Below are 15962 nucleotides of genomic sequence, written 5' to 3'. Positions count from 1 at the left end.
TGCTTGAGAATGAAACACTGAAGAAATGAACGAAACAGCAAAGCAAGTAAGGTGTTTTACTGGTAATGGGGACATACGTAATTTCCAACCAATTCATGTTTGGGCCAGTGTGGTGTGTGTAACCTTCATTTAACTAGAAAAGTCAGTTAAGAACAAATTCTTATTTTAACCCTTCCCTAACCCGGACGACACTAGGCAAATTGTGCACCGCCCTATGGGACTCCCAACCACGGCCAGATGTGATAGAGCCTGGATTCGAACCAGGATCTGTAGTGACACCTCTAGCACTGAGATGCAGTGCACTAGACCGATGTGTGACTCAGGATACAGCTGCTGTTTTTATAAGTAAGTTAATGTTTAAGTTGTTATTCAACACTGTCAACACTTTGTTAAACACTTTTTTTATAAGCTGTAAAATGTGAGTTCTCCCTAATTCCACTCACGCTACAACCAGCACTGCAGCTGTAACGAATGACTACAACCAGCACTGCAGCTGTAACGAATGACTACAACCAGCACTGCAGCTGTAACGAATGACTACAACCAGCACTGCAGCTGTAACGAATGAGTACAACCAGCACTGCAGCTGTAACGAATGAGTACAACCAGCACTGCAGCTGTAACGAATGAGTACAACCAGCACTGCAGCTGTAACGAATGACTACAACCAGCACTGCAGCTGTAACGAATGACTACAACCAGCACTGCAGCTGTAACGAATGACTACAACCAGCACTGCAGCTGTAACGAAGGATTACAACCAGCACTGCAGCTGTAACGAATGACTACAACCAGCACTGCAGCTGTAACGAATGACTACAACCAGCACTGCAGCTGTAATGAATGAGAAAAGCAAAGTGTTGTTTCGATAAGCTTGCATTGTTATTATTAGCAGCTTGTGTCTTTTTTAATAGAGGAATATTTCAGACTCTGGTCATAGGAGAAACAACATGAATTGGTGCATGAGGCAGAAATAATGCAGTGTGACTTGAGTTTCACCATCAGCTGGAAGACTACGTCCACTTTTCTCAGAGGGAGGGAGAGCGGAGGGAAGTGAGTCAGGTGAGAGGCAGCCTCAACGCTGCTCCCTCCCCTCAGACTGATCAGTAAAATAATAAAAAAGCTAATTATGGTCATTCACCTGTGCCTCACAAGTAATGCAAATGATTGATTACCATTATATACTTAAATTGTTAAATATAATTTTAAAATTGTCTGAGAAGAACAACATTGGCAGGGCAATTCAAGCATAGACAGTATGCTGTGATAATGTATTGGGCCTATAGCTTACTGCACAAACCTCATTGCAACAGAACCGTTTTTCATGTTTTTGCTTTTTATCTGAGCGGTAGATCTCAGTTTGCTTTTGGACTGAGAAAGTGATCTTGACTCAGAAAAGGTTGGCGACCACTGATCTAGGACTATAATTTAATATTTCTTTGTCATGACATTTCATAACCTGATTACCAGATATTTTTGTTTATAAAGCACACTTGGCAACTAATTTGCGGTCATTCTAAATAAAATGTCCTGAATAATGGAAAGAACAATACCATTGGGTATTACGCAATAGCCTACACAATGACTAGGTGTCCAATCCGACACAGAAACATGTGACGTTCGGAAAGACAATTTCATCACCACACTGTGAGCTGCCTTTGTTCATGCCTTTGTTCATGTGTTTGTTCAAGGCCCCCATACTACACATTGAGGATGAGGAAGTGATTTGCTGTTTGTGTTATGTTTCTCAAAAACCTGATTTCACAAAAAAAAGTATGCCTGGACCCTTCTATAACATACATTTCCATAAAACATTTAGATGTGGTTGTAAAAAAGAACACTTCTCCTTTAAATATTTACCTTGATGCTTTCTTACTAGAACCTGCTGCAAAGCAGACAATATATATCAATTTACTCACTCGACCGTCATTCAGAAAATGATTTACTGGATCAGCTGATGGTCGACAACTGGCCTATCACAATACATGCCAGACTAAACCACTGGCCACCAAAAGGGCATCTAACGAAGTTAGTCCATGTATAATTATTGAAGAACCATGTTAATGACGAATCAAGTTAAAGGTGACTTTCAGTTAGCGTAGGCTATAGAAACTTTCGATATTGCTTTCCCATACACCATTTTGCTGATAAATGTTTGTCAGCAGCCGTTTGGGATGATATTTTGATGTCTCACCATCAGGTGTCAATGGGATGATTTTCAGATGTTTTATTCGAATTATGCTTCCATAACAGCGAAACTGTTCAACCAGCACAAAGTCTGGACACTTTCCTACCTGTACAGGCCAGTCACATTTCTATCTCTGATTTTCATATCGAAAAAAATGCAGCCGATTAACTGACAGACTTTCCATTTTGGTGCCGATCATTAGTAGCCTAGTAATATTTATCCAATCTATAGAGATATTCAGTATGTTGCTGACACACAATAATTAGATTTTAGAGCAAATTGAAATAATGAATTTTTTTTTTAAAGTTCAAAATAACTCATGCAGGATATTAAATATTCTCCTATTAGTAAAATTAAGAATGGAATTTTTCAAGTAATCTGCCCGACTCAGTTTTCTTTATTTTTAGTCAAGGCAGCAGGCAAAATATAAACTAGATATAGCCTTCATATAAATTACAATAGCAACTGTTACAAATATAAAGATTGTGACAGTTCTCATTTTCTATTTTTAGAAAGTAGACATGGCCTTAGACTACAAAATAAAAACTAGATGAAGCGAAAACATTTTTTACAACAAAAAGTACATTGTGGAAGCCACACTGACCAAAAATATAAAAACACAATTTGTAAAGTGTTGGTCCAATGTTTCCTGAGCTAAAATTAAAGACACCCGAAATTCTCCATATGCACAAAAAGCTTATTCAAATATTGAGCACAAATATATTTACATCCCTGTTACTGAGCGTTATATAAAATCATCCAGCATTCAATTATTGCATATGTATTAACCTCTTGAAGCTAGGGGGCACTATTTTTATTTTTGGAAAAATAACATTCCCAAAGTAAACTGCCTATTTCTCAGGACCAGATGCTAGAATATGCATATTGACAGCTTAGGATAGACAACAATCTAAAGTTTCCAAAACTGTAAAAATATTGTCTGTGAGTATAACAGAACTGATGTGAAGACCATTTCTTCCTAAATGATAGGTCATTTGGTCAAATCCGGAAACTAAAGCTCATATTTCTTTGTGTTATTATAATTATGTCTATGATTTGATAGAGCAGTCTGCCTGAGTGGTGGTAGGCAGCAGCAGGCTCGTAAGCATTCATTCAAACAGCACTTTCCTGCATTTGCCAGCAGCTCTTCGCTGTGCTTCAAGCATTGCACCGTTTATGACTTCAAGCCTATGAACTCCAGAGATTAGGCTGGCAATACTATAGGGCCTATAAGAATATCCAATAGTCAAAGGTATATGAAATACAAGAATTACTCCTATAATTCCAATAATAACTACAACCTAAAACTTCATACCTGGGAAAATTGTAGACTCATGCTAAAAGGAACCACCAGTGTTCATATGTTCTGAGCAAGGAACTTAAACATTAGCTTTTTTACATGGCACACATTGCACTTTTACTTTCTTCTCCAACACTTTGTTGTTGCATTATTTAAACGAAATTGAACATGTTTTATTATTTGAGACTAAATAGATTTTATTGATGTATTATATTAAGGTAAAATAAATAAAAAAGTGTTCATTTAGTATTGTTGTAATTGTCATTATTACAAAAATCTAAATTGTCCGGTTAATCGATAACGGCTTTTTTGGGGCCTACAATAATCAGAATCGGCGTTAAAAAAATCATAATCGGTCGACCTCTAGTCTATATAATGTCCCACAGTTGACAGTGCATGTCAGAGAGAAAAAACAAGCCATGAGGTCAAAGGAATTCTCCGTAGAGCTCCGAGACAGGATTGTGTCGAGGCACAGATCTGGGGAAGGGTACCAAAACATGTCTGCAACATTGGAGGTCCCCAAGAACACAGTGGCCTCCATCATTCTTAAATGGAAGAAGTTAGGAGAAAGACTCTTCCTAAAGCTGGCCGCCCGGCCAAACAGAGCAATCGGGGGAGAAGGGCCTTGGTCAGGGTGGTGACCAAGAATCTGATGGTCACTCCATCATAGCTCCAGAGTTCCTCTGTGGAGATGGGAGAATCTTCCAGAAGGACAAGAATCTCTGCAGCAATCCACCAATCAGGCCTTTATGGTAGTGGCCAGACAGAAGCCACTCCTCAGTAAAAAAGGCACATGACTGCCCGCTTGGAGTTTGCCAAACGTCACCTAAAGGACTCTCAGATCATGAGAAACAAGAGTCTCTTGTCTGATGAAACCAAGATTGAACACTTTGGCACCATCCCTACGGTGAAGCATGGGGGTGGAAGCATCATGCTTTGGGGATGTTTTTCAGCGGCAGGAACTCTTCGCCTCAATCCCAGGATCGAGGGATAGATGAACAGCGCAAAGTACAGAGAGATCCTTGTTGAAAACCTGCTCCAGAGCACTCAGGACCTCAGATTGGGGCGAAGGTTCACCTTCCAACAGGACAATGACCCTAAGCACACATGCAAGGCAACGCAGGAGTGGCTTCGGGACAAGTCTCTGAATGTCCTTGAGTGGCCCAGCCAGAGCCTGGAATTGAACCCAATCGATCATCGCCCCGTCCAACCTGACAGAGCTTGAGAGGATCTGCAGAGAATGGGATAAACTCCCGAAATACAGGTGTGCCAAGCTTGTAATTGAAAAAACGACTAAACCTGTTTTGGCTTTGTCATTATGGGGTATTGTGTGTAGATTGAGGAAAAAAACGATTTAATCAATTATAGAATAAGGCTGTAACGTAACAAAATACGGAAAAAGTCAAGGTGTCTGAACACTTTCCGAATGCACTGTATAACCCTTAACAGCAAAGCTTCACAATTTCTCAGGCTCAAGAAACAACAAATGCGTCCTCTCTGCTGGCATGCCCATTTTTCACCCCACCGTCCCCCACTCTCCAAACCTACCTTCCCTCTGGAGCTGTGAGGTACACCGTATGTTACTATATACATACACACACACACACACACACACAGGTATTGATACACAGACTGGTTTGGGTTTTTACTTTACCTTCTATAACAGTATTTTAATGTTTTGTTTGTTAAATGTGATACGCCATGAGTAACGTCCATTTGTTTAGTTTACTCCGCTACTTGACTCATCCCTCTCCATTCCGCTTTCCACACAGACCGAGTCCCACCCCGTCACTCAAGTAGCGCATGTTGTTGTTGCTTGACCACGAGACCCTTTCATTCAGTCTGCGTGGTCAATGCAGCACATAAAACAATGTTGATGACGATGTTGTTTCCACTTTGATCTTAATATAAATCCACAAACATTCTACAATTACAATATTAGTTTGTGTTTCTTACATCTGCAAACAGCAAGTTTGTATTTTCTTAGCAAGTTAAGCTAAATTGTGTTAGCCACTAATGTAGGGTGACCAGCTGTCCCCGTTTTCCGGGGACAGTCCCCGTTTCTGGTGGCCTGTCCACAGCTGCAGCTGTCCCGGAAACGTCCCCATTTTTAACTGTTCGTTAAAAACAGACTGCAAAGTGAAATAATATTTTACGTGGCAAGAAAGACCGGGCAGCAGAGCCTACAGGTTGACGTCTCAATCACATTGTGCTTGTTTAGGCCAACAGAGGGGGCTGCTCGCTATAGCAGCTTCATTCACTCTTCTACTAACTACTTGCTCGCGCTAGTTTTAGAGAACTGCCGTGGAAAACTTTGCCAGAGGGTAGCAAGTATCAAGTGAATCTATAACATCACCACAAACATATTTTCAGGCCAGGTAAGTTACAATTGATACTAGCTAATGATGTTATGTCACAATTTATTATATAGATAGATGATCTGCTTTATAAAAGGTTTTAAATAGTTATGTTAGCTAGCATAAGCTATGTTGACTAAATTAACGTTATCTAGATAGCTAGCTACTTTCATTGTCGCTAGGTTAAAAACCAGTCACATGTAAACATGCAGTGGATGGGCTATTTTGAAAATATGATTTTTAAATTAATGCATAATTCTGAAAAATATATTTGAAGATTACAATTAATGGTTTGACATAAGTAGTGTGAAAATATATTTAGAAATGTTCATGGATAGCATTAGCATAATGTTTTCTGTTAGAGTGGAGAGGAGGAAGACTGGATAGGAAGAAGAGTGAAAGAGAGAGGAAGTGTTTTCCTTTGTTTTGTCTTCATTTAGTATGGTCAGGGCGTGAGTTGGGGTGGGCAGTCTGTGTTTTTCTATGTTGGGGTTTTGAGTTCAGCCTAGTATGGTTCTCAATCAGAGGCAGGTGTCGTTAGTTGTCTCTGATTGAGAATCATAGGTAGCCTGAGTTTAACTTTTGAGTGGCGGGTGTTTGTTTCCGTGTGAGTGTTTGTTGCCACACGGTACTGTTTCGGTTTCGTTCATGTTCACATTTATTGTTTTATATTTCATTAGTGTTCAGTTTGTCTGAAAATAAACTTTATGGACACTTCCCACGCTGCGCATTGGTCCTCCGATCCTTCTCGCTACTCCTCCTCAGAAGAGGAGGAAGGATGCCATTACAAGAAGAAAGGTAAAGATGATTGCAGAGCCTGACAATTTATTATTCCTAACAATATTTTTTTGATAAAATACAAAAAAAATGAGGCAAGCAATGGGAATCTGTTAACCAAATTAATTATTTATCTAATTAGTGTACTATTTATTATTAAAGATTGGAGAGGAAGGAGAAGGGAAAATGAATGGCGTAAAAAGAGTGAAGCGAGGAGTGTGGAAAGGTAAAGAGAAGCAAAGGAAGAAAGCAGGAAGACGAGTGAAGAAAAGAGGAGAAAGATTGGAGAAGAAAAAGTTGAGTAAGAAGAGTGAGAGTGAAGAAGAGCAGACAGAGGAGGTACAATGGCTCTTTCCAAGAAACGGAAATGCCATTTTAATGACCAACATGAGAGAATTTCCATTTATACACTCAAGCCAAGACGATAGAATGGTTAACTGCACCCTTTGTAATTCCTCTTTTTCAATTGGCAGCGGGGGAAGAACGGCAGTGTTAGAACATCTACAGACAAAAAAAAATATAAAGCCTCTCTGATTGCCCGTGTTGGTCACCACATTCTTCAAGAATGTAGAGCCTTCCCAAGAAGAATATGATTTAGCTGTGCAGGAGGGTGTCTTTGCATACCACACTATGCGACACAATCATAGTTACAGATCTATGGACTGCACAGCACAACTAACACGGAAGACTTATGAGCCAAAGTTTACATGTGCTAGGACAAAATGTTACTCACTATGGCTTCATGTGTTAGCACCATGGGCAACTACTTTGGTAACACAGGACCTAGATCAGGTAGAATTTGTGTCCCTGTCCATTGATACGTCCAATAATGGACATGTAATGCTGCTGCCAATACTAGTCAGATATATGATGGCAGCACATCTGTGGAAACAAAACTGCTTGATTTTGTTGAATTGAAAGGAGAAACAGCAGAGGAAATTGCAGCTGAGGTCCGTGAGATGCCTAAGACAGTGCTACAGGGAGACAGGATGGACAGCAGATCATCCTCACAGTGGCAGACCACATGTAACAACACCTGCACAGGATCGGTACATCTGAACAACACATTAGCGGGACAGGTGCTGGATGGCAACAACAACTGCCCAAGTTACACCAGGAACACACAATCCCTCCATCAGTGCTCAGACTGTCCACTATAGGCTGAGAGAGGCTGGCCTGAGGGCTTGTAGGCCTATTGTAAGGCAGGTCCTCACCAGAAATCACTGGCAACAACGTCGACAATGGGCACAAACCCACCGCCGCTGGACCAGACAGGACTTGCAAAAAGTGCTCTTCACTGACGAGTCGCGATTTTAGTCTCACCAGGGGTGATGGTTGGTTTTGCATTTATCGACGAATGGATGAGCGTTACACCGAGGCCTGTACTCTGGAGCGGAATCGATTTGGAGGTGGAGGGTCCGTCATGGTCTGGGGCGGTGTGTCACAGCATCATCGGACTGAGCTTGTTGTCATTGCAGGCAATCTCAACGCTGTGCGTTAAAGGGAAGACATCCTCCTCCCTCATGTGGTACACTTCCTGCAGGCTCATCCTGACATGACCCTCCAGAATGACAATGCCACCAGCCATACTGCTCATTCTGTGCGTGATTTCCTGCAAGACAGGAATGTCAGTGTTCTGCCATTGCCAGTGAAGAGCCCGGATCTCAATCCCATTGAGCACGTCTGGGACCTGTTGGATCGAAGGGTTGTTGAATTGTCCCTTGTGTATATATAGTTTTACATATTTTTCATCGCATATCCTTTAAAATATTTAGCTAAATCTCATCATCTAAATACTCTCCTGCAACCCGCCTCACCCAATGTGGCGTGGATCTCCTTTTTTTTCCTAAAGTATTTATATTTACTTCAGATCTGGAATCCCTCAACTGAAGCTAGCCAGCTAACTACCAGATATTAGTCAGCAAACCATTGCCAGCGGTCATCAGCTAACCTTCAGCTCGGAAAGCTCTCGCCAGTTCGAACATCGTGACTCTAACCAGAGCATAACAGACTTATTTTTATCCCCGGATTCCTACCGCAAACTGAACATTTTCATCTGGATCTTCACAACTAGCTAACCGCAATCCCAGATGTCTACTCCTGGCTAGCGTTTCCATCCCAGAGCAAGCACCAATTTAGCTTGAAGCTAGCCCGGCCAGGGCTCCTGTGCTACCACCGAAGCATACTCCTTGGCTACAATATCGGCCTGCTAGCTACCTAGAGCTACTTGGAACCCTACTAATTCCACAACTGGTCTATCGACGTCAGCGCACGAAGAGGCAAAAACAGACATACCCCCATCGCGACACCCCCCCCCCCAAAGGCTAACTTTCTAGCCCCTGCTATCCGCTTGCTTGCTAACCCGGTTTGATAACTGCGAAACTGCCAGGCCCTGGTCTGCTAACTGCTAGCTGGCCTGCCCGGTCTGCTAACTGCTAGCCCTTGCTAACTGCTTGCTTGCTAACCCGGTCTGCTAACTGCTAGCTTGCCTGCCCGGTCTGCTAACTGCTAGCTCTTGCTAACTGCTTGCTTGCTAACCCGGTCTGCAAACTGCTAGCTTGCCTGCCCGGTCTGCTAACTGCTAGCTCTTGCTAACTGCTTGCTTGCTAACCCGGTCTGCTAACTGCTAGGTTGCCCTGGTCTACTAACTGCTAGCCCATGCTAAATGTTTGCTTGCTAACCCGGCCTGCTAACTGCTAGCTTGCCCTGGTCTACTAGCTGCTAGCTTGTTAGCCTGCTAACTGTCTGAATCCTAGTGTCCCCAGCCATCCCAACCACTTACTGGACTCATATGTTCACTTGGCTATGCATGCCTCTCTCGAATATCAATATGCCTTGTCCATTACTGTCCTGGTTAGTGATTAATGTCTTATTTCACTGTAGAGCCTCTGGCCATGCTCAATATGCCTTGACATCACCTGGTTTAAACATCTCTAGAGACTATTATCTCTCCATTACTCAATGCCTAGGTTTACCTCCAATGTACTCACATCCTACCTTACCTTTGTCTGTACACTATGCCTTGAATCTATGCATTACATTTACATTTAAGTCATTTAGCAGACGCTCTTATCCAGAGCGACTTACAAATTGGTGCATTCACCTTATGACATCCAGTGGGACAGTCACTTAACAATAGTGCATCTAAAACTTAGGGGGGGTGGGGTGAGAGGGATTACTTAACCTATCCTAGGTATTCCTTAAAGAGGTGGGGTTTCAGGTGTCTCCGGAAGGTGGTGATTGACTCCGCTATCGTGCCCAGAACCCTGCTCCTTTTACTCTCTGTTCTGAACGTGCTAGACGGCCAGTTCGTATAGTCTTTAGCCGTACCCTTATCCTACTTCTCTGTTCCTCTGGTGATGTGGAGGTTAATGCAGGTCCTGCAGTGCCTAGCTCCATTCCCACCCCCCAGGTGCTCTCATTTGTTGACTTCTGTAAACGTAAAAGCCTTGGTTTCATACATGTCAACATTAGAAGCCTACTCCCCAAGTTTGTTTTACTCACTGCTTTAGCACACTCTGCCAACCCAGGTGTCTTAGCCGTGTCTGAATCCTGGCTTAGGAAAACCACCAAAAACCCTGAAATCTCCATTGCTAACCATAACATTTTCCGCCAAGACAGAACTGCCAAAGGGGGCGGTGTTGCAACCTACTGCAAATATAGAAAGTCATACAGAACTCTGCAGGCTAAGTCTGTACCCAAACAATTTGAGCTTCTACTTCTAAAAATTCACCTTTCCAGAAACAAGTCTCACTGTTGCCGCTTGCTATAGACCTCCCTCTGCCCCCAGCTGTGCCCTCGATACCATATGTGAACTGATTGCCCCCCATCTATCTTCTGAGCTCGTGCTACTAGGTGACCTCAACTGGGACATGCTTAACACCCCAGCCATCCTACAAACTAAGCTTGATGCCCTCAATCTCACACAAATTATCAATTAACCTACCAGGTACAACCCCAAATCTGGAAACACGGGCACCCTCATAGAAGTCATCCTAACTAATTCGCCCTCCAAATACAACTCTGCTGTTTTCAATCAAGATCTCAGTGATCACTGCCTCATTGCCTGCATCCGTAATGGGTCTGCGACCAAACGACCACCCCTCATCACTGTCAAACGCTCCCTGAAACACTTCGGCGAGCAGTCCTTTCTAATCGACCTGGCCGGGGTATCCTGGAATGACATTGACCTCATCCCGTCAGTAGATGATGCCTGGCTATTCTTTAAAAGTGCCTTGCTCACCATCTTAAATAAGCATACAACCAAAAATTTAGAACTAGGAATAGATATAGTCCTTGGTTCACGCCAGACCTGTCTGCCCTTGACCAGCACAAAAACATCCTGTGGCGTTCTGCATTAGCATCGAATAGCCCCCGTGACATGCAACTTTTAAGGGAAGTTAGGAACAAATATACACAGGCAGTTAGCTATTCTAAGGCAAGCTTTTTTCAAACAGAAATTTGCATCCTGTAGTACTCAAAAACGTTTTGGAACACTGTAAAGTCCATGGAGAATTAGAGAACCTCCTCCCAGCTGCCCACTGCTCTGAGGCTAGGAGACATTGTCACCACCGATAAATCCACTATAATTTCAATAAGCATTTCTCTACGGCTGGCCATGCTTTCCACATCGCTACCCCTAGCCCAGTCAACTGCCCGACACACTCCACAGCAACCCGCCAAAGCCCCCACCATTTCTCCTTTACCCAAATCCAGATAGCCGATGTTCTGAAAGAGCTGCAACATCTGGACCCCTACAAATCAGCCGGGCTAGACAATCTGAGACTCCCAAAGATTGGAAAGCTGCCGCAGTCATCCCCCTCTTCAAAGGGGGTGACACTCTAGACACAAACTGCTACAGACCTATATCTATCCTACCCTGTCTTTCTAAGGTCTTCGAAAGCCAGGTTAACAAACCGATTACTGACCATTTCGAATCCCACCATACCTTCTCCACTATGCAATCTGGTTTCAGAGCTGGTCATGGATGCACCTCAGCCACGCTCAAGGTTCTAAACGACATCATAACCGCCATAGATAAGAGACAGTACTGTGCAGCCGTATTCATCGACCTGGCCAAGGCTTTCGACTCGGTCAATCACAACATTCTTATTTGCAGACTCGACAGCCTTGGTTTCTCAAATGATTGCCTCGCCTGGTTTACCAACTACTTCTCTGACAGAGTTCAGTGTGTCAAATCAGGGGGCCTGTTGTCTGGACCTCTGAGTCTCTATGGGTGTGCCACAGGGTTCAATTCTCGGGCCGACTCTTTTCTGTATACATCAATGATGTTGCTCTTGCTGCTGGTGATTCTCTGATCCACCTCTACGCAGACGACACCATTCTGTATACTTCTGGCCCCTCCTTGGACACTGTTAACTAACCTCCAGACGAGCATCAATGCCATACAACTCTCCTTCCGTGGCCTCCAACTGCTTTTAAACACAAGTAAAACTAAATGCATGCTTCTCAATCGATCGCTGCCCGCCCGTCCAGCATCACTACTCTGGACAGCTCTGACTTAGAATACGTGGACAACTACAAATACCTAGGTGTCTGGTTAGACTGTAAACTCTCCTTCCAGACTCACAGTAAGCATCTCCAATCCAAAATTAAATCTAGAACCGGCATCCTGTATCGCAACAAAGCATCTTTCACTCATGCTGCCAAACATACCCTCGTAAAACTGACCATCCTACCGATCCTCGACTTCGGTGATATCATCTACTCTACTCAACAAACTGGATGCAGTCTATCACAGTGCCATCCATTTTGTCACCAAAGCCCCATACACTACCCACCATTGCGACCTGTACGCTCTCGTTGGTTGGCCCTCGCTTCATACTCGTCGCCAAACCCACTGGCTACAGGTTATCTACAAGTCTCTGCTAGGTAAAGCCCCGCCTTATCTCAGCTCACTGGTCACCATAGCAGCACCCACTCGTAGCACGCGCTCCAGCAGGTATATCTCACTGGTCATCCCCAAAGCAAATTCCTCATTTGGTCGTCTTTCCTTCCAGTTCTCTGCTGCCCATGACTGGAACGAATTGCAAACATTTCTGAAGCTGGAGACTCACATCTCCCTCACTAGCTTTAAGCACCAGCTGTCAGAGCATTTTACAGTTCACTGCACCTGTACTTAGATGGGCTGTTTACAGATAGGCTATCTACCTTCCTCATCCCCATACTGGTATTTATTTATTTATTTGGCTCCTTTGCACCCCAGTATCTCTACCTGCACATTAATCTTCAGCCGATCTACCATTCTAGTGTTTAATTGCTATATTGTAATTACTTCGCCACCATGGCCTATTTATTTCCTTAACTTACCTCATTTGCACTCACTGTATATAGACTTTGATTTATTTTGTTCTACTGTGTGTTTTGTTTATTCCATGTATCTCTGTGTTGTTGTGTGTCGAATTGCTACACTTTATCTTGGCCAGGTCGCAGTTGCAAATGAGAACTTGTTCTCAACTAGCCTACCTGGTTAAATAAAGGTGAAATAAAATAAATAAAATGGTTGAGGGCTAGGGCCATCCCCCCCAGAAATGTCTGAGAACTTGCAGGTGCCTTGGTGGAAGAGTCTGGTGCAGTCCATGAGGAGAAGATGCACTGCAGTACTTATTGCAGCTGGTGGCCACACCAGATACTGACTGTTACGTTTGATTTTGACCCCCCAACCCCCCCCCCCCCCCCTTTGTTCAGGGACACATTATTCCATTTCTGTTAGTCACATGTCTGTGGAACTTGTTTAGTTTGTCTCAGTTGTTGAATCTTATGTTCATACAAATATTTACACATGTTAAGTTTGCTGAAAATTTTGCTGAAAATAAACAGTTGACAGTGAGAGGACGTTTACATATATATACACATATATATATATATATATATACAGTACCTTGCGAAAGTATTCAGCCCCCTTGAACTTTGCGACCTTTTGCCACATTTCAGGCTTCAAACGAAGATATAAAACTGTATTTTTTTGTGAAGAATCAACAACTATTGGGACACAATCATGAAGTGGAATGACATTTATTGGATATTTCAAACTTTAACAAATCAAAAACTGAAAAATTGGGCATGCAAAATTATTCAGCCCCTTTACTTTCAGTGCAGCAAACTCTCTCCAGAAGTTCAGTGAGGATCTCTGAATGATCCAATGTTGACCTAAATGACTAATGATGATAAATACAATCCACCTGTGTGTAATCAAGTCTCCGTGTAAATGCACCTGCACTGTGATAGTCTCAGAGGTCCGTTAAAAGCGCAGAGAGCATCATGAAGAACAAGGAACACACCAGGCAGGTCCGAGATACTGTTGTGAAGTTTAAAGCCGGATTTGGATACAAAAATATTTCCCAAGCTTTAAACATCCCAAGGAGCACTGTGCAAGCGCTCCTGTACAGTGTCAAACAGCCAAGACCAAAGCTCCTGAGGATTTGGTGAACGCGCTGGGCAACAGATCATAGTATTATACAGTAAAAAGTCAAGAAGAATAGCTCCGTTTAATCTCCCAAAGGCCATCTCCCTATTCATTCACCTACAAAAGACCCCCCCCCCCCCATCTCTCAGCAGTATCTCTACATTCAGTAATGATACTACCCCATGTTGGAAAATATTTGCGATATGCCTTAAGTGTCTGATGGCAGTCACAGTTGGGTCTCTTCCGTCTACAGTGTGTTTGAACTTGAAACACAATCTGGAACTCCTTAGAGAAGAGCGGAGATAAAAGTGTAGGGTTTCTGGGGACACACACTAACACGCACACAACCCTCACACAACAGCTCAACTTCAAGCAGGTTTTCTATCTGTAGTGCAGTACACAGAGGGCAGGATGAGGATGTCATTCTGATAGTGAGAAATTAAATGTTATACAACACAGACAGGAACAGGTCCAAAGGCATGCTGTGGAAGTGGAGCCATCCCTGTAAAGAGCCAACCTAGTAACAGCTACAGAACACAGTGAGGGACAGCTGTGCTCCCCTACTTCTGCCCTGCAGGCTACAGCTCAGCATAGTCTTCCCAACTTTCCCACCAGACAGTGACCACTAAGTCAAAGAACAGGGAGTGGCTTATTCTAGATCAGGTGTTGTACATTAGAGAATAAGAGGGGTGGGGCCTGGGGAATGCAGAGTTCTTGAACACACGCTCCGTCCACCTACCCCCCCCCACCACCATGTGAAACGGTCACAAATCACTGGAAGCGCACCCCCCTCGTATAAACCGAGCACGTCATCAATTCTGCTGTATAGCCTTCCATGACAATTCCTGGTATGTTAGGGAAAACAGGGTGTTGATCTAAATATTCAATGACAGACCCTCTGGACATAAACTCAACATAATAGCCATGTGCGTAACTTTAACTTGTCTTTGTGTACATTTCAAAACACACCCTTGGAACGCGCCTCGAAACGTTTTATCCACATGCAGAGTGGAATGGCTATGACGATAATTCAGACACCTGCAAGAATGTTGAGATGAAGTGCCAATCATCTAAACGTCACTGGGTCCTGATGAGGCAACTAGCGATGTCTTCATAGATTCAGAACAGTGAAAAAGTGTAATGTCTTTCCCCAATCATGTACATAATGGCATTTCAGATTAAACACGTATTCGGCACTTACTTGCTTTCTTTGACGCTTTGAAAGGATTTGACCGTCCTAACCTTCGACATCCTGTTCGTGAAAAATGATTCACTCTGACCGGAGAGAAGCTGTTCTTCATTGAGCTTCCGTTTACCTGCAAAACTTCTGTAAACAACCGCCAGCAGCGACGCTCTGAGGAAACAACTATGTTTTTTCATCAAATTAATTGGCCATTTTCATGAATAGAAGTTCATAATCAAGATATGTACTTTGACATGTAACGTTCCTTTGAATACGCGCATGCGTACATTAATTATTTGCAGGTGTCAAGCTCAGGGGTCACGTGTGCTGAAGGAACGCGCTTCAATTAAAGATCCAAATAGTTCCTAGGTCCACTGTTTCAAATGCAGCCTTATTCAATCATTCATGTAGCCTACACCCAAAGCGGATTTTTTTTAAAGTCTAGATACCATCCTTGAATTGGCATTCTTGTTGTATTCCATTTCTTTCCAATAATGATTCACTTGATATTTTATGATTTATTCAGGACATTCAATCATATCAAAAGGTTCAAATATAATGGGGAAAGTACAATCTGGAGTTCAACTAAACAAGAAATAAGGACCAAGAATGACATTACATTATTGCTTGCTGGTATGAGTGGCTTTTCCATTTCTTCCATTTATGAAACAAACCTTTCTTCCCAGTGACATCACTTGAGCCTCTGGAATGCCTTTAACTCAATGTAGGAG

The 15962-nt window shown here is 42.9% G+C and overlaps 1 protein-coding gene across 1 annotated transcript in view; it reads right to left on the bottom strand.

Moving 5' to 3' along the window:
• LOC123995263 (pleckstrin homology domain-containing family G member 1) overlaps nucleotides 1-15480 on the bottom strand; it is a 139022-nt gene extending 123542 nt beyond the window's left edge. Inside the window, exon 1 of the mRNA XM_046298743.1 lies at nucleotides 15250-15480. Within this exon, the coding sequence (XP_046154699.1) occupies nucleotides 15250-15349 (100 nt within the window). The 5' untranslated portion in view covers nucleotides 15350-15480. The remainder of the gene's footprint in view (nucleotides 1-15249) is intronic.
• Between the last annotated feature and the right edge of the window lie 482 nt (nucleotides 15481-15962).

The sequence above is a fragment of the Oncorhynchus gorbuscha genome, linkage group LG14 (genome assembly GCF_021184085.1).
Source record: "Oncorhynchus gorbuscha isolate QuinsamMale2020 ecotype Even-year linkage group LG14, OgorEven_v1.0, whole genome shotgun sequence".
NCBI lineage: Eukaryota > Metazoa > Chordata > Actinopteri > Salmoniformes > Salmonidae > Oncorhynchus > Oncorhynchus gorbuscha.
This window is presented reverse-complemented; position numbering and strand designations above follow the sequence as displayed.